The sequence below is a fragment of the Cibotium barometz genome, chromosome 46, assembly GCF_041138505.1.
Source record: "Cibotium barometz isolate CiBa-2024 chromosome 46, ASM4113850v1, whole genome shotgun sequence".
In the NCBI taxonomy this organism is placed as follows: Eukaryota; Viridiplantae; Streptophyta; class Polypodiopsida; order Cyatheales; family Cibotiaceae; genus Cibotium; species Cibotium barometz.
In genome coordinates this window covers 27,641,354-27,664,906 of record NC_141091.1, presented here as the reverse complement: position 1 = coordinate 27,664,906, position 23,553 = coordinate 27,641,354, and the positions used below count along the sequence as shown (strand labels likewise).

Below are 23,553 nucleotides of genomic sequence, written 5' to 3'. Positions count from 1 at the left end.
CAGTTAGATGATTCATAACTTTCGTATCTTCTACAGTATAAAATTGGTTTTCTCTAGATCTGAGACTAGGACATTGATGGATAGTGTGTGATGAGCAGTGTGGTTGCTTCTACAAACAACACACCACGTCATTTCACATCTAGGAGTTAAGTGAGGATGGCTATCTCTCTCAAAGTACAACTTTGAATACCCCTTTCAATCCTTTAATCATAGCATTAGTTATGTCTTCAACACTCTTGCGTGCTTCAACCTTCTTTGATTCACGGCTTTTGACACGGCTCAATTTTGACTAATGGGCCTTGCCTTAGGCTTTCTGTGGATGGGATGCCCATAAAGTTATCATCAAAGTCTACGGCATCTAAGTACTCCAATATTTGATGTCTCTTGGCATATAATGCATCATGCAGTTACTTGCTTCTCAACCCTTCCAATAACAAAGAGATACACCTAGTTTGGCTTGGTTTCTCCTCAATAGGGCACCTACTATTCAAGTTCTTGAAATGGTTGATGCAGTCTCTCACAGTCTTGTGTTCAAGCTACTTGAATTGGTACAGTTGAGTTACTGAGCTATGCTTGACATATGTCTTGGAGAATCCCATTGTAAATGCTAGTTCCAACTCTTCTTACTGTGAATCCTCTAGCATTTGGAACCAAAAGCATTGCCCTCTAGGTCAAGCCAAAAGCATCTATCTTCATCCTAGGATCGGTCACTCTTTCTGTTGTATAGACTTTTTTTGAAAGTAGGAAAATGGCTATAGGAATCTCCCGTTTCATAGAACTTGGAAATTAGCTTGGCTATGTGAGAGGGTCTTATCCTAGGATGGCTATATACCCCTTCCTCTCTTGTACCTCTTGTGGGTCTATGATTTTGACTTGTGAATTATAGATGCCTCCTGACGACTGCAAGAATGACATCTATGATTCTTCTTATCTTAAAGGCTAAATGACCTTGAGCCCTTCTTTCAATCAGTTTTGTTGTTAGCTCAAGAGCCATTGTAACCATGTGTCTTGGTTCAACTCTAGGAGGTACATGAGTCGGATGATCCTCCATTACTATAGATGGTTCCCTAGAAGATGTTACTCTTGGCTTCTCACAGGAGGTATGAAGTTTGCATGTGTCATTGGGTATTCCATACTCCATAAGTTATTGGTATGCTTGAGGCTCTATGTTTATGGCTCTCAACTCTTACAGGATTTTGGTATGACTAGATTGATTGGGGTCACCATTTTGGTTCATTCTAAAGGCACAGTTTCTGGAATAATGGTTCTCATTCCAATGGAAGCTAGATGCCTTTCCTTACTTAACTTCGACTTAGGCCCCTATGGGTTGTTTCCCTTGTGAAATAGAATGAGAATTCTCCTCGTCATAGAGATTCTTGGTCTAGAAGTTATTTCTTCTAGATAAGACCTCTCTTCTCTCAGCCTCAAGTTCTATGTTGTAAATTTTGAACAATGTCACCTTGACTGGCTAAAACTCTTCTCAAAAGAATCTATCTCACTATGTGGGCCCTAGTAGACTCTATGCAAGCTCTTCATGCTTTTCATGGTCTCTATTATATGATGTCCTTTTGCTCCAGTTTGTTGTTGCTATGCATAAGGGTGTCATGTGATTTACATAGAATTCATGCCCATCATGCACAACAACTACTTTTAGCTTAATAAAGGTTCGCAACCTCGCAATGCCAAAAGTCACTATCATTCTAAGAGTACCCTATTATGGTCAATGCAAATTGGAACTTTAGCAATCTCATGATAACCATAGCATTGTAACACAAAGGTTTCACCTATTTTATTGCTTGTTCCCTTGCATTCTTACTAACATTTCGTCTTCTCCGATTTGGTGAGCTATTTGAGCCCTTTTGACCCTTCTTGATGATTCACCCAATGAATATCTCGCGTTCTCTTAATGCTTCCAAGGTAATGTCTAGCGCAACTATGGAGGTTGACTCTAGTTAGTGTTGGAGGGTGAGGCAAAGTGTCGTCTTCGAAGGTTTGAATAGAATTGGGCAATGACTTGGCCTACCGCAATTGCAAAAGCACCTGATCCGATGCAAGACTCACTTACTCGCATTTTTATTTTTTTATTTTTTGATGTTTTTTGGTTTTCTATTGCTTTCTCAATGTTTTGGCTTTATTAGTTTTCTAATTTTTTTGCAGTTCTATGAGTTGTATAGATTTTATGGGTTTTTATAGTCTTTTGATGTTTTTTTGTTTTTTTCAAAATCAACAAAATTGTAAACAAGCAAATATATGAACCAAACATATAAATGATGCAAATATGAACTTTTTATTTTGAAGACGGGTTTCTCTGCTTTGTGGAGGTCCAATTGGAATAGTGATTTGCATCTAGAGTTTTGGAATCAACAATTTGGATCTTGGATTGACGATCTAAATCACATGCCATTTGAAAATTATGAGGAAGAATCTAAATTACTAACAATCTAAATCAAGAGCAAACTACGAATTGGGACAAATGATCTAAATCAAGAATTATCTAAAAATTATGTAAATTGGGAATGATCAAAAAATTGGATTGACGATCAAGGATAGGCATCGATGTAGATTTTAGATCACACGATCCAAAAATGGACGATCTATTCTTGCGATCGACGATCTAGAATTAAGAGTTGGATCAATGATCTTAACTTAATAGGGATCGGTGATCCAGAATTAAGAGTTGGATCAATGATCTTAACTTAATAGGGATCAGTGATCTAGATTTGGGACCGACCATCTAGATTTGCATTAAAGGCAATTGGTACCAATTTCTGTGTACCTTCGAGGTACAGCAAGAGTCTTCACTCCTCTTTATGCCCTTTTACAAGAGAATCTCTGATTTGTGCCCTTGATAAGTCTCCTTTTTTCCACAAGTGCGTGGAAATTAAAGTCATTTACCATTGATTGTCCCCCCACATTTCCCTATTTCTACTCTACTCTCCACGATCCAAATTTCAGATGGACGATCCAAATGCTGAATGATCCAACAATTTGCTAATTATCCAAAAATTCCAATACATACATAGTTTTTTTATGTTCTTAGCTTTTTCATGGTTTTTTTATGTTTTTTGGTCTATCCAGCATTGTAGCAACACCTTAATGTTAATATTAACCACTCAAATCATCTAAAAGCAATAAATATCAAGATTAATGACAAGATTAAGCTAAGTTTGGCAAATTTTTTTTGAAAAGAACGCTAATGTACACGAATTACATAATTGATCTAAGAATAAAGCTCATATTAATGATAAAAGAGAGAGAACCTACCTAAATTTTACTTGGGAGAGCTCGCTCCTCATGCTATCAATCCCTTGAGACAAAGAATGGATCAAAATAGTAACAAAAAAACAACAAAAAAGAGTTATTGTTAGTAAGAAAACATAATCATACAAATCCACACACACACACTCAAACCACTCTCAATAAGTACCTTAATCCATTCATTCAAATCACACTCAATAAATTCTTCAATCCACTCGATACACTCCTCTAGAACACATTTCCGAACATTAACCAACGATTTGATTCACCAAGGACATGATTAAGTGAGAATAATGGAAGAGTTTTAAAAGAAGATGGGCCTATCGTCCTCCCCTCATCCGAGATTAGTCATTTCCCGTCAACGGCACCCTTTATCCATATCAAACAACTTTCATGCCCTTATTGCAAGGAATCATAGGATAGTGGAAAACACTTACCTTGATCATAGAAGTCCCAATAGGAGAGGCAAAAGAGGCCACGAGGTGTGTCGATCTCTCTGGTTTGAACCCTACCACCTTTTCAAACACAGTACAGCCTACCACCTTCATGGGATATCGATATCATGCCGAAGTGCAGCACTGCTGCTTATTCTGGATACAATAATAAAATCCCTCTAAAACATAATAAAGCCTACCACCGTTTCATGGGAGAGATCATGCCAAAATATCTGGACCGGACACTGCACCATTGGACAGACATACCGAGCTTGAGATGAACATTCATCAACATTCCTCTTCCCTTGTCACCACAGCAAGGGCTAAGCTTTACTTACTTCCTGGCTTGCATTGTTGACAGAGAAGCAGAGACTTGAGACACGGAGCTATAACTCAAGATCAGTCCCTCACACAGAATGACCTCCCACTTCAAAATTTTAAGGGTGTTAACTGTCAGATCCAGTGACAACTACCAAAAGCAAATCAGAGACATTCTATTGCATCAATGTTCAACTACTTGTAGCCCCCACACCCGTCTATTCATACCTTGAATGTGTATTCTAGACTAGTTTTATTTTTCGGAGAGTAAACGCCACCAGGAAAGAGGCATAAAAGACTAAATAGCCTAAATGTAAAAGGAGACAGTACATTACCCTATTCCGCAAAAGGGTGCAAAAGAAATGGTAAAGGAAGCCATGCACCCTGAAATCTTTTATCTTCTACAGATTCCAGAAAACATCTTACTGCTGTGCCAAAAAACAAAATCCTATAAGACACCAAAACACAGCGGTTGTATAGGAGACCACCCACTCATGCTTGACACTGGTTTTAGACTGCTCCATAACGAACTGCTAAGTCCACCCAAATAAAAAAAGGAGACCACACCATTATAAAAGGTATGAGCAGCATTGTTAAAAAACCCGACTTCTTAGATTGCATAAACTAAACAACTTCATTAGACAAGAAATTCTACCACTGTCCTGAATCCAAACCGTTTTACATCCAACTCTTCTCAAAACCTTCCTGTTCATTCAATCCAATAACATACTAAAACCACATTGAGGACTCCTCAGCCTAACAAAAGGCTAAAGGAGTCTTGTGCATATCCTCTAAAATCTCCAGTGACTATAGCAAATGCCAACTTAATCTGACTCAGAACCATCTTCATCTTCATCATCATTGTCATCATCATCTTCATCTTCTTCCTCATCGTCAGATTTCACCGACTTCTCATGTTTCTCCGGAGTACTCTTTGGTGAGTCCTTACGAACCTCAGGTAGATTAACACTGCACAAACAAAAAGCACCTTAAATTTCTCCTTTTGCATACAAAAAAAACCTAGAAGACCAATTCCTATCTGTGGGTGCTGTTTTTGTAAATTTATTAAGCCTCGGCTTGCACAAAAAAAGTGCACGGATAAAACAGAGCGAAGGAGCACCCAAGTGGTGAGAATGGGAGAGTTGATGGTAAGGCTGGAAAAAGAACATGGTCAGGGAGTACAAGTGCACAAGAGAAGAGAAGACGACAAGGCTGGAAACAAGGACAAGGTCAAAGAGTTAATCAAACTGTCTCGTGTCTAGTCTACCATTATTCGATTGAGATGTGACACCAAAAGGACGCCAGATGCACGTACTGCTAATTTTTGCCCCCTGCGTCATCGTGAGCCTTTACAAAGCCCCACAAATTTCATGGCTCTACAAATTCCCAAGGCCTACATGCTACAATTCACCCAATCAATATGCTTTTGGGCAGTGACAACTTAACTGCATTTGCCTTCAGCCTCCAGCAGCAGAAAAGCTGTTCAGCTTTTTTCTCACACCCTAACACAGCATAAGCTATGGGACAGAGCTTAGTCGATATCATAAGCAAAAAGCAATAAAGATTCACTCCAAAAAAGCGCCCAATCAGGACTCAAAGCACCTTGAAGGTAGTCCAAGAAAAAAAAGGTGGTTTTACTACCTCGCCGTGATTTTTTAGAAATACATGAATCACACTCGCACACCATAGAAAGCCTATAGCGATCTCCATTCGTGTGAGTCGTATTGTAACATCTGTACCTGTGGCATCTGTGAGAAAAAAGTGCACACCCTGAAGCCATGATGTAAATTTATACACCACCACTCCAGAGATTAGAGGACTCCAACACATTGAAGACACTCGAAAGCACTTCAGTGCACTTGTGAGAATATATGTACATCGCAATCCTCATTTCCCACTGGTGCCAGACCTACACTGAAAGCGTTTAAAACAAAGTCTAGATTTTGGATGAGGCAGCTCAAATACTATTACTTGAAGAAGCATAGAAAGCATACATGCAATCAATAGAAGCATGGCATTAAGACTCTCTAGTGGAAAACCCTAAAAATGTGACCTCGGCATCTATCCATTGAAAAAAAAACTGCCACCAGCCGTGTAGCGCAGTGGCTTCAAAGTCCTGGGGCCTGGAGGGGGGGACCCTGGTGGGAATCATGCTGCCAACAGCCTGGTGTGAACACAACGGGGTGGATGCAGGACCTGCTCACAGGTGTGTGAATCCCTCTCAAAACATAAAAAAAACTCCCAATTACATCCCTATTTTGACAAGGAGCTCCTACGTTCCTACGTCGCCATCCCAAATTTGACATGGCTTCCATTGAGGAGTTCAAACCCTATTGTTGTCCACCTGGGACAACCATGCTGATATTGTGATCCCTTCTTCTGCAATCATGTTGCTTGGTCCAGAGAGTCGACATGCAGCCCTGTTGTCCAGCACCCACATGGTGTCCTCATGGTCAAAGGAGATTGAAGCAATCAGATTGTTTGAAAAGAAACAGCCGAGTACAAAAGCCGGCATGAGAAAGATTGTTCAAGCTAATAACAGAAGTAACACACTAATGCACATCCAGATCCTAGTAATTCGAGCTTTAGCGCTTCTAAAGTGGAGATCTGGGCTCAAATCTTGGGGACACCGTTTCTCCTCTCATAGCACAATGGTGGCTGGAGTATGCATCATGAAGGTGGACCTGATTGCTGCCACAACCATAATTAGATACTACTCAACCACATCCACAACAAATCGACGGGAAGCATCACAATGCAAGTCAGATCTTCAAGTTTTGGTGCACTGGATCTGGGATTTGATGGTGTGGGCATCCTTCAATACTTGTATCCATTGCATAGCCCTGCTGTTGGTAGCTGTGCAGACTGTTCACTCCGATGGACCAATGAACTTACTAGTAGGGCTTTCCCTGCCAATTATTTTGAAGTGGTGGTACCTCCTTGTAGTATAATAATTTCAAGCTAAACCTTCCAGTGCTAACAACAAATGCGCACTGGAAACATAAACAAATCCCAAAATAATGTTTAAATTGACCAACAGACAGACTTTCAGCCGATCGTCTAGAAGCCTGCAAGGAAACAAAAGCGACAAGGGTGTTCAGTATTGAGTGCAGTAAAAGGATCACTTGGATTATGCATAGAAGGTTTGCCAAGCGAGGTGTATCCAAGGTGATGGTAGCATCTGGCAGGGCTGTGGAGCGCCAGTAGTCAAAAAATAGAGGTTTGACTAACATTGAACAATGACTATCACACCTTAGCCAGAAATCTTGTAGCTCAAAAAACCAGGTGAAAACAAAAGCTGCAAGCAGTATAGACTTTGGTTTTGAGATTACTTAAAGCCCACCTATATACAGCAGAGCAGGGATTATTGCCTAAGGCCTGGACTTAGCTGGCACTCTAGGAGCACACTTTTGAACCATTGCAGATGCAAAACTGCAAACTGCAACAGGGAACCACAGACTGTCAGTTCAGATGGATGCATATGTTTTGCTTTTGTTTACATGCTTCGGACTTGAAGTTGACATCGGCTCGCCAACAGGCTTGTAGCCCAATAGCATGTGTTTGTGCCTCTTGACCGTGAGGTCAAGGGTTCAGGCCCCACTGAACGCACCCCATTAGTAAGTGGCTGGTGCAGCCACGGCAGATGCGCCTACAGGTGGGGAAAAGGCGCCTACAGGCAGCGCAATTGTTAACCACTAGGAGGATCTACTCAAGGAAAGAGAAGAGAGGAGGGCGGGGGAGGGGGAGGGGGGGGGCGAGGGAGAGTCATCGGCTCTTGAAGAAACACTGGCGACCATTAGCACTGCATGAGTGTGATCATCCACTCTCGCAGAACACTTGCAACTACTAGCACTGCATGATTGTGATGATAAGTGCACCATGGCCAAAAGGACCTACAAATTAGAGAAGACTTGAGGTTTTTCAGGATTGGATACACATTCAGTGGTTCAAATTTTGCAATTTTGGACTGCCACTGGGCGTACCAGTCAGACCAAGAAGCTGAAACCTGCGACAGCTCTAAAGCATTTCTATATAAGAACCTCCATGGTTCTAACTTGAACAAAAAATTATATCTTGTATGTTTGTCAGAACCAAGAGAAATACAAAAGAAAGGAGCAAAATAGCCATAGCATTCCCTTGGCCTCAAGCTTAGTGTCTTGGGTCCCACCTGAAAGGTCGGAGAGTCAGTCGTGACCGTGAAAAACTATTCTGGAGAAAGAGTAACCAGAACATGCCAGTACAAAATTCAAGAATCTCCACTCTATCAATGTTTCCTTAAAAAAGCGAGGCAAATGTCTTTGGAGCTTTTACGATATCTCTAATATGCAGTCGGTATAATCATCCAGAACTGAGAAGCAAGAAGGTCAGCCTAACAACCATGATATGAGAAAAGCAACAAAGGCAGTTGTATATCTCAGGCCATTACCTTAGATCAATCTTGTACATTGTACAGCTACCAAGGCTTAAAAAATCACCATGTCAATGGTTCAACTCTGCTTACAAAATACCCCATGAATCGCCAACTCAGTGTACAATATGCAATGGGTGTGCATATCCAACCAACTGGTCCCTCATCCTGCAGGACTTCCGCATGCACGCTATTGTTTCAAAAGGAAAAGTTTTAGGACATGACTTATGGCATTCAAACTAAAAGTAGCAACTTACCCATGCAGATGAATTGCCTACAGCATTGCAAGAACAATGCTGCTAAAACCAGAATACAAAGATGACAGTCCAAGCAGTGTGAATGCCAAAAGGTAACCGATACACACCAGCCTTCTCACATAGAATCACAAGTAAGAGCAGGAGACTGCAGAATTAGCCGCTCAAATCCTCTGGTCTGATGTATGCAATTCCATACTTTGAACCCTGCAAGCTAAGCTTAAGGGGTATCTTATGACAACACGTTAGTGCAGGTGTGACATGCGGTCAGCCATTTACGATAGGATGGCAAGGACATATCACGATATAGCATATACATCACTTTTAAAACTACGCGTTTCTCAAAACAAAGAAGAAAAGTTACAGACATGTAGTTTGCAGATTTTTAGAGCTTTAAAAAAATCTTGTGTGATACAAGGCAACACTGGTCATAACTTGGAGTACTCTCTGATGCAGAGTATAGAAGCAAACTTTGATTCCACTCACTCAAAGCTGCAAGCTTGGCCAGAATAAGATCTAACAGAGACTAACATAGCCCTTAAATAAAGGAAGCAACCTATAGATCACTAAAGTTGTAGAACCTGACACTGTCAACAATCGACTAAAAAAATCGGGAAGACTTTCTAGGTTTTGAGATGAAGTCAGTATGGCAGCCCATAAGACAAGGCAGCAATATGTAGTCTCTAGACAGACATGCTGTACCATTTAAAAAAATTTGCACATTTCTGATAAAATTGCCATGTCCACCTTCACAATTTCAAACCTTCATAACGAGCAACAATGAGAGCACAAATGCTGTCATTATGAGGTGCCAGACTCTTTACATTTAAAATGTTTAAGGCCATAACTATCCTTATAACACGTTGCATGCAAGTTAGATCTCTATGAAGATACCTCCATAGAGATCTTTTGAGTAAAAAAGACCTGGGGAAAAGAGGCTGACCCTAAGGAAGACTTAAGTCGAGTAACTCTACGGACATCTCGCACTGATAAGTACCAATCCAAGTTTCTAAGAACACTTTAGCTGGAAAAAGCATAGCTAGCCCCCAACACAGAACCCATTAGTCTTTGAGGCTCAATGTGAAGAATCTTTCAAGATTGGAGTTGGCAAATATACAAGGCATGATTAGGCCATTTCACTTGTATTAAGGTTTATGGATAATCTAAAAGCAACAAACCTTCAATCTTTGAGACTGTCCTTGCCATAACATGGCCTGCAAGTGCCTCTACAAAACTTGAAAGGGGCTTGCACACCAGACTAATGTGATTCCACACGAACTTGAAAAGAAATACTATATAACCAATGAGTGTTTGAATCAGTACAAGCTTTGAGAGCCTCTCCAAGACTAGAGCAGGTAGGATTTATCGAAGTACAACATTCAACGGACGGTATACAAAGGAGCTTCTAACACATGCCCAATTCTCATGAATAGTAATGACACCACATTTACGTATAAGGCAGCTGCCTATTGTGGATATTGATCTTCTCCACTCACCACAGGTCTTCAAATGAACACTTCAGGTACACATGTACCTCATATTCTCACAGCCCAGAAGAGAACCCACTGAGGATCAAGGCTTAGATCCACATACCTCACAAACCCTAACCACAATTTACACAATATGACAACGTACTCATAGAATGACCGTGATAATCCATGGCTAGCGTCTCCCCAACCAGCCATAGGTTCGGTACCTCAAACCACCCCCAAGCGTGAGATGTGATGTCACGAGATAGCCAAGCCTTGAAAGCCCCAACCTGGCGTCCCATACCACCAGGCCAAACATTTGCCTGCCGGCCCTCAAGTCTTACACACCTTGGCAGCTCTTTGCTACTGTGTGGATACCTCCTTGTGTCCAATAAATGACCCCCATAGTCCCTTATATAGGGAAAAACCTACTATAACTGGCATTGTTGTAAGTGACGAAATATTTTGACAGACTGACTAACAAGACGACCAAGTTTGGCCTGTTAGTCTACCTTTGGGCAAGTGAAAAACTCCCCATCCAATTTTCCATGTGTTCTCTGTCCTCAAATAACCTGAAGACAACACAAAGGCTTCTCAACTTGAGATTCACGTCCAATGAACTAGGAAGTATAAACACAACCTCCCCAAATAGAGGTTAGTACAATCTTCACCTAACATGTCCATAGTCTGCCTCCTCTAATAGAGTTCACTTCCAAAAACTAGGAAGTACAATCTTCAACTAACATGTCCATAGTCTACCTCCTCGAATAAAGGTTCACTTCAAAAAACTAGGAAGTGCAATCTTAACCTAACATTTCCAAAGTCTGCAACCCATAAGGCATGTTTTGAGGGCTGTACTTGCCCTTCCAGTCATTGTACCTGCAGGTTATGCTAATGTATGACCTGTACCTGCTGGTTATGCTATTGTTCCATCTTTACCACGCCTTTTGTACCTACTGTACCACCTCGAAGTGAAGATGTGCCCGGCTGATTTGAAGGTTGCTCCTCTTCTTTTTATTCCTGCATATGTACCGACTGGGAGTGTGCATGGATTTGCGAGTATTCTATTATCTATAAACGTATCATGGATTGCTTGGGCTTCTGTATTGATGGCTCCTTGGTAATAAAATTACCTAAGGGAGGGTTCGACCCATTCTAGCCCAAGTGTCATGCCCATTGTGCAAAGTTTATAGTTTTCAGCATCAATTGAATTAGGATGCATGGCTATGGTCATGTTTAAATGTTATGTAAGCATCTGATGGTATCTAAAAGTGTGTCAAGTCCCCCGAGCAAGCGAGTTACAAAATCCATCAAATTGATGCTCTTACACATTAATTTGGGGCTTTTGCGGGAACTCTCCTGGAGCTGAGCTGCTAAAGAGAAATCCTCAGACTCCTCTCCTGCTTGTGAAATCCCTCTAGTTTTCAAATTGTAATTTTGGAAGTAGCAGGTAGACGATCCGCTCGCTGAAGCTCCCCGCCTCACCCTGCTCTGCGCACCCTCGCTCCCCCCCCCTCCTCACGCCTGTTTTTCCTTCCGCCCCCCGCTTGCTTCCCTCTGCTCGCCGCTGCGCCCCCCCTTTCCTTCCTCGCTGCTGCGCCGCCCCCCCCTCCTTCCTCGCCGCTGCGCCCCCCTCTTCGCCATTTCGCCACCCCCCCCCCCGCTGCCGCCTGTTCGCCATCACCCCCCCGCTGCCGCCTGTTCCCCCCCGCTGCCGCCTGTTCGCCATCCCCCCCCCCCCCCCCCCCCCCGCTGCCGCCTGGTCGCCCCCCCGCCTCTCCGCCTGCTCTCGCCGCCTCCATTCAGCAGCGCCCCGCCTCCCTCCTTCTCGCGTTGTCGCCGCCCCCCCCCCCCTCTGGGCCTCTCCTCTTTTCGCCGCCCCCCCCTTCCCTCCTTTGTCGTGCTGCTCCACCCCTTGGGGGTTTTTGTTTTTTTCCTCTTCGTCTTCCGTCCTTCCGCCTCTTGGTGTGCAGCCCGCTTCTTGCAGGTTTTCCGCTTTCGCCTCGCCTTCGCTTGAGCTTCAGACTCTGATGGAGACTCCTCCCGCCTCGTCTCAGAGGGACTCTTCCGCAGCCCCCTCGCCCGCCACCGAGGTCCTCCCCATCAGGCTTTCTCTTTCGCCGGAAGAGGAAGCGAGCCTCACCGCAGAGGTGGAACGCCTTCAGGCTCACTCCACCATCTGCCGTATAGTCGGCACTCGCCCCAGCAGAGGGGAGATCAGGGATCTACTTCAGGCTCGCCTTCTTGCAGATGTGGGCAAGATCCTTGATGTACAGCTCTTGGGCCGGGGACATTATCAGATCGAGTTCGAGGCCGCCCAGAGCGTTGCCAAGGTCCTTGCCATGAGTCCTCTGGATATCAGGGGTGCTCGGGCTTTCTTCAGGCCTTGGCAGCATGGATTTGACCCAGCTGCGGCGGAGCAGGGAGAGCGCCTCTTCCATATTACAGTTTGTTTCCCTGGTCTCCGCCGGGAGTATCTTCCGCTCCTCTCCAGGCTCGGAGCACTGGTGGGCTCGGTTCTTGAGACGGGCCCCTCAGCAGCTTCAGTGGTGGCCAGAGCAGCTGGGCTACCTTCGGTCAGAGTGTTAGTATCTGACATCTCCTCCCTTCCTAAGGTCATTCAGCTACCTAGGATAGGGGGGGGGGGTGGATAGATCAGAGAGTGGAGTTCTCGGGGCTCCCGAACCAGTGCTTCATTTGCAGGCAGGTCGGTCATTTGGCCAAGGCCTGCCCTCGCAGGAGACCTCGGCCCTCACCACAGCAGCAGGCCACGGATGGCCCGCCCACAGATTCGGCTCGGCAGGCTGCCTCAGGGACACCTGCTCAGGCCACAGAGACCTCGGAGTGGCAGCCTGGACAGGGGCGCCGTCGAGGGAGACAGCCACAGCAGCACGCCCAGGTACCGCTGCAGCAGCAGCCACAGTCTCAGCCTCACTGGGTTCCCGTGAGGAACAGATTTGCTCCCCTTCAGGAGGAGACCCCTGCAGCGACCGAGGACCAGGAGATGCCAGCTCCCCCTCCTTCACCTCCCCCACACCCATCCCCTCCCACCGCCTCGCTTCCACCATCGCCTCCTCCCGCCCCCGCTCCGGTCTCGGCAGCGGCTCCCTCTCCTCCTCCCTCGCCTCCCCCTCCTCCCCCTCCGCCCGCCTCGCCTTCCCGGGAGGTCCTGGCAGCTCCCTGGCGCTCACCTGCAGTCCGGAGGGCGCTGAGCACTGACCTCGCTCGAGCATCACAGAGGAGACCTATGCCGATTAGGGCCTCACGGATTTCATCTATTCGTAGTCGGCTGAGTCGCCTCGGCATTCGACAGCGCTCGGCGGCGTTTGATTATACCTTCACACGGCTTTTTGGAGCAGAGGGCCCCCATGAGCCAGCACCCATCCGAGTGCATGTAGTGATACCTCCGGCCCGCGGGGAGGAGGCACTAGACTCAGCAGTGGCCTTCTCGTTCCCTCTATGTGGACCTTGTGACCGGGAGTGGACTCTAGAGCTCGCTCTCAGCACGCTGAAGACTCAGGCAGTTGAGTTTTCTCATCACATGAGCGATTTGGAGGTTACAGATGTGCTAGGCCGACTTTGGGAGTTGGCTCATTTTGTCTTGGATCCCGGGGGTGTGGATACATCTGGGATTCGGCATTTGGTCGTGCGCATAGTTGCAGATTTGGCGCGCGACCCAGGATATGTGAGCATTCACGAGGTTACTATGTCAGAGCAGGAGGCAGTCGCCATGGGTCACAGCCACTGGCGCCTGATCCGGGATTCTTGCAGTACACCGGGTGGGCAGACTCGCAGCCGTTCGGATGGGGACTACTCTCCATCCAAGCCGCTTGCGAAGGCCCGCCGTACGGCTGAGACAGCATCCACCTCAGTAGGACATCCATGAGGATCATCTCATGGAATGTACAGGGCCTTGGCGGAGCACACTTTATACGCTATCGAGGCTGCTTGAGGCAGGAGCTACAGAGATGTCTGGTTGGTGGCAGCATTGACATTCTGATGATGCAGGAGCACCACTTGGGTGAGAGCAGGATCCGGAGATATGGTTCGGTGATGCCTGGTAGATGGGACACCTTTTGGTCTGCAGGGTTTGGTCCTTTGGGTGGACAGGGAGGAGTATGCATGGTCATTGCAGATGTATGGCGGCAGGCCATTGTGGGGATCGAGGGATCATTGTGCCTGGTAGAGCACAGTATGTCATTCTGAGGATGCATGATGAGCTATTGGGTGTGCTCAACATCTATGCGCCCAATCATGCTAGTGCCAGAGCAGAGTTCTGGACTCAGGTTACAGATGCATTGCCAGAGGCCGCACATTGGTGTGTTGGGGGAGACTTCAACATGCTTGAGGACCCGGCAGATAGGGTGGGAGGCAGTCATGTTACAGTGCACGGCACGGAGCTTGCAGCTTGGGACCGGTTTTGTATGACACTGAGGATCACTGATGCATGGCAGCATGGGGCTTTCTCCCGGTCTCAGGACAGTCTTAGTTTCTCTCGGTCGGATCGCCGGCAGGGAGGGACTAATCTATCTCGGATTGATCGCTTTTATGTGGGCGATTGGTTGGGGGAGCGAGGGGGCTCCGTCGGCATTCTTGCTGGCACCTCATTTTCAGATCATGCGCCAGTTATACTGACTTTGGAGGAGGGGACACGGGAGCCCAGCTTGCAGTTGAGGATCCCAGAGAGGGTACTTGCAGACCCCAGTCTCGCTGAGGACATTGAGAGGATCTGGCATGATAGTCAGTGCTCTGACCAGGATGCAGCGGGCCAGTGTGCCCAGGGACTCATTGATCTTAGCTCTTTTTTACACGCTGCAGCTTTGACACGACTGGGAGAGATTCGCGAGCGGGAGCAACGGCTGAGACGCAGCCTTGCTTCGCTACAGCGCCTTCAGGAGCAGCAGCCTGCATGTGAGTGGGTGGCGTCCCAGCTGAGCCAGGCACGCCAGGAGGTTAGAGAGGCAGAGGAGCAGAGACATGAGTTTTACTATCGTCGTCAGGCCTCTCAGTGGACGCAGCTTGGTGATAGAGTGACTGGGGAGTTTTTTGAGATCACTGGACCCCGTCATGCGCGAGCAGGGGTTCGCCAGCTTGCTAGACCGGATGGATCGATAGCTACTGAGCTCGGGGAGATCAGAGCCATTGCCACTGCTTTTTATCGTGACTTGCTTTCAGCGGAGCCAGCCACTGAGGATCGAGATGTATGCAGACAGACTGTGTGGGCCCATGTGCAGAGGAGGGTCACAGACCATATGCGCACAGTTCTAGGTGCGCCTCTGTCAGAGATTGAGCTTGCCGAGGCCTTGAGGGTCCTGCCGCGACATAGTTGCCCAGGGGAGGACGGACTGACGCCGGCCTTTTTTATGCGCTATTGGGACCTTTTGGGGCCAGGCCTCCGCAGGGGCTTTCAGCATGTTTTGGACACTGGGGTGATGCCGCAGAGCTTTTCAGAGGGCTTGATCTATCTTATCCCCAAGGGGGAGGGAGTATCGGATGACATTCGGCATTGGAGGCCTATTACGATCCTCAATACTGTATACAAGGTCTTGGCAAAGGCCTTGAGTTTGAGGATCCAGCCCTTCCTGCGGGAGTTGATTCATGCTACTCAGACAGGATTTGTCAAGGAGCGCAGTATCCTTGACAACATCTTTACTTTCTGGGAGGCGACGGCTCGAGCTAGGTTTCTTGGCGAGGACTTGGTCGTGATGCTTCTCGATTTTGAGAAGGCATACGATAGAGTTGATTGGGGATTCTTAGAGGGCACTATGCTACGCCTGGGCTTTGAGCCAGGATGGATCAGAGGGGTGGCAGCTTTGTATTCCACAGCTCGCAGCCAGGTGCTGATTGCAGGAGGTCGGGGGCCGAGTTTTGAGCTGACCAGATCAGTCCGACAGGGGTGTCCTCTCGCCCCTTTCCTTTTTCTCTTCTTTGCGGAGGCTATGAGTATGTATTTGACGGCAGAGGAGGTTGGGTTGAGAGGACTTCAGCTCCCAGTCCGGGGGGAGGATTTGCTTGATGCTGAGTTTGCAGACGACACGGGCTTATTTTTGCATGGCCAAGAGGCCAATCTTATTCGGGCAGAGCAGTCGCTCCAGGTTTTTAGTACAGCTTCGGGAGCATTGATCAATTGGCGCAAGACAGTGGCCTTTTGGATCAGTAGTGCTCCCACTCCGGCATGGAGTCCGGACCCCGGTTTTAGATGGATTCCTCCCGGCACAGCAGTGCGGTATTTGGGATGCCAGATTGGCCTCGATTTGTCACCTGAGCAGCAGATTGCCCCACTTCTTCTGAGCATTCGGAAGAAGCTATTGTATTGGAGTACAGCTCGACTATCCTTGGCTGGGAGGGTGGTGGTGGCAAATCAGGTGCTGTTAGCGACTATGTGGTACATTACGTCTTGCTGGATTTTTTCGAGCTCTTGCATCAGCCAGGTACAGAGGCTGATCAGGAACTTTCTGTGGTCTGGGCGGGACGGTCAGCCAGCTCGGGCAAAGGTTGCATGGGCAGTTATTACACTCCCGCTGGCTCAGGGCGGTTTGGGCATTATAGATCCAGTCGATCAGAGTAGAGCCTTATTGGGGAAGCTTATTGTTCGGGGGTTGCTTCCAGGCGCTGAGCCTTGGAAAGAGCTCCTCTTGCAGCGATTGCAGGCCCGGGCGCCTCCTGCAGGGGGTACTTGGGCACCAGAGATTCGCTGGATATTCATAGAGATGAGGAGGACAGGCCTCAGTAGAGGATGGGAGGACAGATTTGCTTTGAGTATCCTGAGAGCTTGGGAGCTGCTGAGACCGGGGCTCTCTCAGCGGCCTCCGTCTTGTGTTGAGGAGCGGGCCAGGCAGCCGCTCATCTGGAGCCCAGCGGTTCGTACAGAGCAGGGTCATATGCTGGGTTCTCGGCCTCGTCTAGCCTGGGGACCTTTAGCGGCAGGCCCAGCTCGTAGTTTTGGAGACTGGCAGGCTTTCTGCAGTCTACCAGAGGAGACCCAGGTGGAGAGGCTGAGTCACTTCAGAGGGGGGTTGATTATGAGGGATGATATTCAGGAGGCACTTTCAGAGGAGTGGTTCACACCTCTCGAGCCAGTGGCCCCACGGTGGATGGGTGCCTTCACACAGTTGGAGATCCTGATTGCTGTCAGAGCTAGCACTGAGGATGGCAGATGCCTCTATTATGAGATTCAGGATGAGGGCCGACTCCAGAGAGTGGAGGTGGAGTCGCCTTTGGTTGCAGAGTGCACCTTTCAGAGGATTCGGGTAGTGGCTGCCGCTTCTCGGAAGTGGCATATTGACCCCGACCCTGCTGACGTGCTCCCGGATTGGCGTATATGGGCATATGCAGCGCGCCCCTTGGCCCGGCTACAGTGGGACCCCGGAGAGTACGAGTGGCATGATCCTTATGCATCCCTTGAGGCCACAGAGATCACATTTTTCCAGTATACTGTTCGGCTGGGACGGCATATTTTGACGGCGAGGAGGACGGTTTCTCCAGCGGCAGCGGGGCATTGGCGATTGCAGGGACTATCACAGGAGTTCCTGGAGGATTTCTGGGCTCGACTCTGGGCTAGTCGACAGGCCCGCAGGATCTCGGCTTTTCAGTGGCTGGTCGCCCACAGGGGCTCAGCAGTTGGCACTTGGCTTGTTTATAGCGGTCTTCCGGCGGCCTGCGTCCGATGCGGCCACCCTATGGAGACACAGAGACATTGCCTTTGGGACTGCCCTCAGGCACAGCAGATTTGGCTGCGGATGCTGCGTATTCTAGCCCCCCTCTCTCCAGAGGGTATGTTTACGTGGGGTGCCGCTGCTTGGTCGACTTCGTCAGGGCCTGCTATGGGCTATGAGATGGAGCAGGGCAGTCAGGCCATCAGATTTATTAGGGGCCAGCCTCGCCTGGTTCCGGCACCGGATTTCTCGTCCGACAGCTGGACACAGGAGAGGGATTTACGATGGGAGCTCCTCAGCAGCCTCACCATCTGGTTCACCTGGAGGGCCCGGTGCTTCACGGCCTTTGAGGGGAGATTAGAGCCACCAGCAGAGACTGTTCGGGGGATTTGGCAGGAGTTGATCCACACCCTGCGAGGACAGTACGACCGCATCCGGGGAGACTCGGATGAGGCGATTTTACGGCGCCAGGCCTTTCATACCACTTGGCGCTGCGGCCCGTTCTACACCCTACACACGGGATCCCCCCGTTGGCACTACAGGCCACTTGTTTGGCTCTTCCCCCCCCCCATTGTATGATTTAGCCGCTCAGTCCTTTAGACTGATGCTTGTATTTTGCAGCACCTAGGGAGAGTCTCTCGGGCTGCCATGATGTATTCACTGCTCTTCTCTCTGTTAGGAGCAGGAGAGATCTCTTTTGTAGCCCTACGGGCGTTTTTTTTACATAACTAATGAAAGGATCTTTTCTCGGAAAAAAAAAATTTGGGGCTTTTGCAAAAATTTAGTCCTATGCATCAAATTATAGCTTCAACAATATCCAAAATTTGGGGCTTTTCAAATTGAAGCCTCCCACATTGAATTGAAGATTCTACTTTGCCATGGAAGAGCGAATCGCTATGGCATGGAAACGTCATTGAAACAGGTCATTCTTCACCAATGTACATGGGAAAGAGTATTTACTTCCAAAAAAAAAATCATTTCCTTATTTTTGTGTTTGAGTCATGGATTCTCTGCTCGAGAAGTCCCCCAAAACTTGCCAAAACTTGAATTAAATAATCATATGCGTGTTTTTCAATTTGTAATGCCTTGTTCCTGTAAAAGACTTCATCATTCTCATCATAACCATGCTTGGAGCAAGGGGGGTGTCTTGGTAAGCTAATGTAGTCTGTCATGTGTGATCAAGCTGCTCTAAATGACAGTTCAAGTGTTGGGTACAATGTTCTTTTGTATCACATGTTGCTGTATAGAGCCCAAATCACCGTGGCTATTGAAGGTCTTCTCAAGAATCTCCACCATAAGCCATGAGATCTTGGACAATACATGAGAAAAACAAATTTATTAAAAGCTCATGATTTTTGAATCATAAGCTATGAGATCTTAGGCAATAAGCTATGAGATCTTAGCCAATACATGAGAAAATAAACATTTAAAATTTAACAATGGGCTCTATTTTTCACTTCAAAAGAAGCATTTCAAATGTTGGAAATATTTAAGAAACACTCATATGTTTCATATTGTATGAATCACATTTCTATGCAACTATGAACGAAGCAGGGGCACTGTAGTTGCTCCCTCCCTTCGACATGAGAGTTAGTTCATGCACCTTCTTGTTTTATACAACCTGAATCCCCCTATGTGGAAGCGAAGAGCAACGCTTAAATGCTTTCAAGCATAATCACAAAAGACATTCCGAAGTTATTTTCATTTCAAGTTTGAGTTGCTTCCTTATTCATTTCAGCATATCATTCCTTGCCCTATTTGCTGGCTCTTGTACTCTGTAACCTCAAGCTAGTAAAGCTCAGTTCTTGCTTGCAATCTTTCTCTCTCTCATGTTCATTGCTTCCGCTTGTGCACATTCTTTCATTTAAGACTCGTGTGTGATGTATGTCTAATTCCGCCGCTCTCTCCTTTTATCTCTAGAAAACCCTAGCACATACGCACAAGTGTTCTACAGGCCACCAACAGCCCGGCCTGTCTAGCAATAACCTGAGTTGTTCAAATGGGATGCCTGACAACCTGATTTGGGTGTACACACACACACACACACACACACACACACACACAGGTATGAACATCTTCAAAAGCCCATGACCAGATAGGTGTAAGACACCAAAAGTAGTACAATGAATCTAAGAGAATACTGACTCGTGAAAAAAAAACTGAAAAAGGTAAGACTATGGCTGGTTGGCTTATTGGGCAAACTATGCATGACTATTGACATAGTATCCAAAATCAATCCAGTATCCAGCTGCCCGAAACTGTTATCCATTGGGCCAAACACGGTCTCTGATCTTGCCCAAAAGGTGATGCATCAGTACGATGTCCATGGGTGCACATCACACTTCTTCATAGCTTCTTGTCACATGCCCCTGGCACTTGGGTGCCACATGGACATATAAACCTTAAATGTGCACCAATTTTGGGTTAATGATAAGTACAGTGCCCCTTTGTGAGCCCTAGTCCAGTTTGGCAATCCACGTGGAGTTGAGATGTCCGGCAGCTTATACGCGAAGGGCCAACCCCCAAGCCGCAAACAACAATCTATATTAATCGGAGGGCAATCTCTCTCTCTCTCTCTCTCTCTCTCTCTCTCTCTTGAAATGGAGTTTTATATTATATGTAAAAATGTACATCAGCCACATGGCTCACACAGAACCTGTACACTAATAAGAAAGCCTCCTAGCCAAATAAGCATCCCAGATAAAATCATCAAAGATGAGCCAGCCGAGCCGCCGTAGACCATAACGAAATAACATCTGCATCTAGTAGCTGAGCTGAGAGAAGAGAAGAAAACTGCCAAAGCAGCAAACCGCGGATACTTAGAATGTGCCCATGTATTCCAGACAAGGAATCAAAGATGAACCCATTCCGTGTAGTCCAAATATGCCAAAGTCCTGTCCATCTAAGGAAATGGAATATCACAAGGTGACTGTCCGAAGTAATGACTTGAAGACAAATCCCAAATATTCACTGATGAACCGAAACACTAGACCTCTCTACTGCCTCCCAAACGCGAGAGACAAAAGACCAAATCTGACGGGCCACTAGACAACTCATGAACAGATGCATAACTCTTTCAATGCATGTCATGCAAAAGAAGCAAGAGGCCAATGTAATTTTACGACAGCTGAGCTGATCCTGTGTAGGTAACCCTCCCACCAACATCCTCCAAATGAAAACCTTACCTCTCTCTCTCTCTCTCTCTCTCTCTCTCAATGCTACTCCCTTGAAAGACTACCCAAAACACAAAAACCAAGTATAAACTCGCCTTTATTACTACTGTGTGAAGCAATGTTTATGAGGTTGGCATTTGACATCGACTCCGGCAGCAGTAGACAAAGAAAGTGAAAAAAAAGCAGTGTGTATTTCCTCCAGTGGGTAAAAATGAAGCAAAAGTGGTGAAAAAGCAATAAGAGGCATGCGCAGCACTAGTGGCAAAAACCAAATCCCTTAGTCGTAGCCCATGTACATAGCAGCATCGTAGAGGATTGCGCCAACATCAACAGCAAACAGTGGAAGAAGCAGGTGTCTTCATCGCTGTGTTGAGATTGCCGTCGTCAAAGAGAGATGCAACCGTCACTGCTCCTTGCCATTCGTCAAAAAGAGAAACATTGATTGAAAAAAAAAACCCTAGTTCCTAAGGTTTTAAACAGATTACTCTTACATGTGTAGCCTTCCATAAGAGGAGGTTCACACGTCAAGGTGGAATATTCTGTGGTTGCATCTGAAAATTGGTCATCTTTTTTTCTGTCTAGACCATGAGCACTGTGTACACGCGTGCGTGAAAATGAATGTACAAATTACACATATAAGAATCGTTTTCACTTGAGATTTTCTGTTGCGTAGATCAGAAGGATAACATGGAAACACAGAATCACAAGCTGGTGCAAGGTTTCCACTCTACGCTTGGACAACACTTTAAAGCCCTCCGAAGAACTATTGCAAGCTCTGTTACATAAAAGTAACAGCAATCCCGACACAGGAGGAACAGCTCAAATGTTATGGCAAGTAAAATGGAGGTAAAATACACTGTTGGACATACAAGTGGCACAGCTTGCATTCCATGGCAGATATGCATGACATATTCTTGGTGTAGACCCGGAGATTATGAGCACGGGATGGAAGCAAAGGGGCAGCAGGCTGCAGCTTGCAAGAAGAAGACACAGAAATGAATGAAGTTTCAAAACATTTTGGCCTATAAACATTTCGGACATTTCGAAACAACAAGATGTCTTTTTTTGTGACAATGCTTTCAGGTGCCTATAACACTAACCACAAAACGTGACTCTCATGATTTGCAATCCTGCAGCCCCTAAAGGGCAGAAGAAAAGGATGTGGCACTTTCCTAATTGGCCTGGTAAAGTCAGATGCATCTTTTGTAAGTTGTAACATGCAAGTCAACTCAAGAACTTAAAATAGCTTTTGGAGATGTGAAAACAGTTTGCACATGTGTTGTTGGACAGCGAGGCTTCCTCAACAGCATAGATCTGCCGCAGATGCTTCAAGAGCAGTCAATTGTAGGTAGCTAAAACATGGGCCTCAGACATCAAGATGTCCATGGAGAGCTAGCTCCACTACATCTTCGCTAGAACGCAGGCCTGAAGGCACATTTGTTGAAAACCATGGGTAAACAATGCTTGTGTGGTTTGATTTTCCCAAGGACGTCGATCTTATTGCCTGCCTCCGTTGAAAGAGGCATAGTGGAATCTATTCTTCAAGAATGAGTAAGACCTATTTAGAGGGACCAGCTACAGTAACTGAGCTGCAGGCTAGTTAACCCTCACCCTAAATACCAAACAGAGACATTGTTCAATAATGAACATTTGCTCAGTGGAAACTTTCCTTTCCACCAGTATCTCAAGACATAAAGCCATTCATAATCCCAATTTCCATACCTAGGCCAAAGATGATATATCACAGCACCTATACAAGCAGTCAGCATTCCTGGACAAAATAATACATCCCTAACTCATGGGCAAGGCTTGAGAGAGAAGCATGTATTAGGGAGAGGGCAATTAAAAAATTAGGTAAAAGGTCAACAGTCTTCGTGATGAATGAGAAGAGTTAAGAGCTCCTGCTTGAAAGAGAAGCATGTATTAGGGAAGGGCAATTAAAAAACTGGGTAAAAGCTCGACAGTCTTCCTGATAAATAAGAAGAGTTAAAAGCTCTTGCTAGAGTGTTTGTGTACAGTCTTCATTGCTACTAGACATAACTTTCAAAAAGTAATAAGAACAAAAGCACAAGCAAACAGAAAGTAGGATCTGAGCATTCCCAACTAGAATGAGAAGGCGCTGTACCTTTCTTGCACCAGACGGGTGTGAAAAAAAGATGGAGAGGTGAAACCACATTAAGGTCTTCAAAATGGATGAAAAGAAAAGAGAGTTTGTTGTTGAGCACCTGCTTCGAGGCGGAAAATCTCTGGGAACGCTAACCACCATGGGCTGGGTGAATGGAGCCTAGAGCAAAAAATTAACCTATTAGAGCATAATATAAAAAGCACACTTACTGCTTTTGTTTCTTCGCGCTATCTTGTTTAATACTCATGACCAAATCCAACGTTTTTTTCTGATGCTCTTCTGACTTCGAATGCTCTTCCAACCCTTGCACAGTGTAGCAATCAACACGACAAATGCGGCACCAGCCAGAGCTTCCTCCTTGTTTCCTTTTCCTTCCAAAATCAGCAGGATCTGCCTCATCGTTAAATGGGCCCTGTAAGGAAAATCACCAATAAGGTAAATGTAATCTGCCAAGACCAT

At 46.3% G+C, this 23,553-nt stretch overlaps 1 protein-coding gene across 6 annotated transcripts in view; it reads right to left on the bottom strand.

The window, feature by feature from the left end:
- Positions 1 to 4,600: 4,600 nt before the first annotated feature.
- LOC147612084 (uncharacterized) overlaps positions 4,601 to 23,553 on the bottom strand; it is a 53,695-nt gene continuing 34,742 nt past the window's right edge. For 2 of the 6 annotated variants that reach the window (XM_086783958.1, XM_086783959.1), the window contains exons 6-7: positions 23,304 to 23,506; positions 4,601 to 4,979 (exon numbers count right to left, since the gene is read on the bottom strand). In XM_086783958.1, the coding sequence (XP_086640084.1) occupies positions 4,835 to 4,979; positions 23,304 to 23,506 (348 nt within the window). In that variant the 3' untranslated portion in view covers positions 4,601 to 4,834. Of the gene's footprint in view, positions 4,980 to 8,436; positions 8,609 to 23,094; positions 23,507 to 23,553 lie in introns of all 6 variants that reach the window. The other 4 variants (XR_015263649.1, XM_086783960.1, XR_015263650.1 and 1 more) reach the window with 4 other exon arrangements.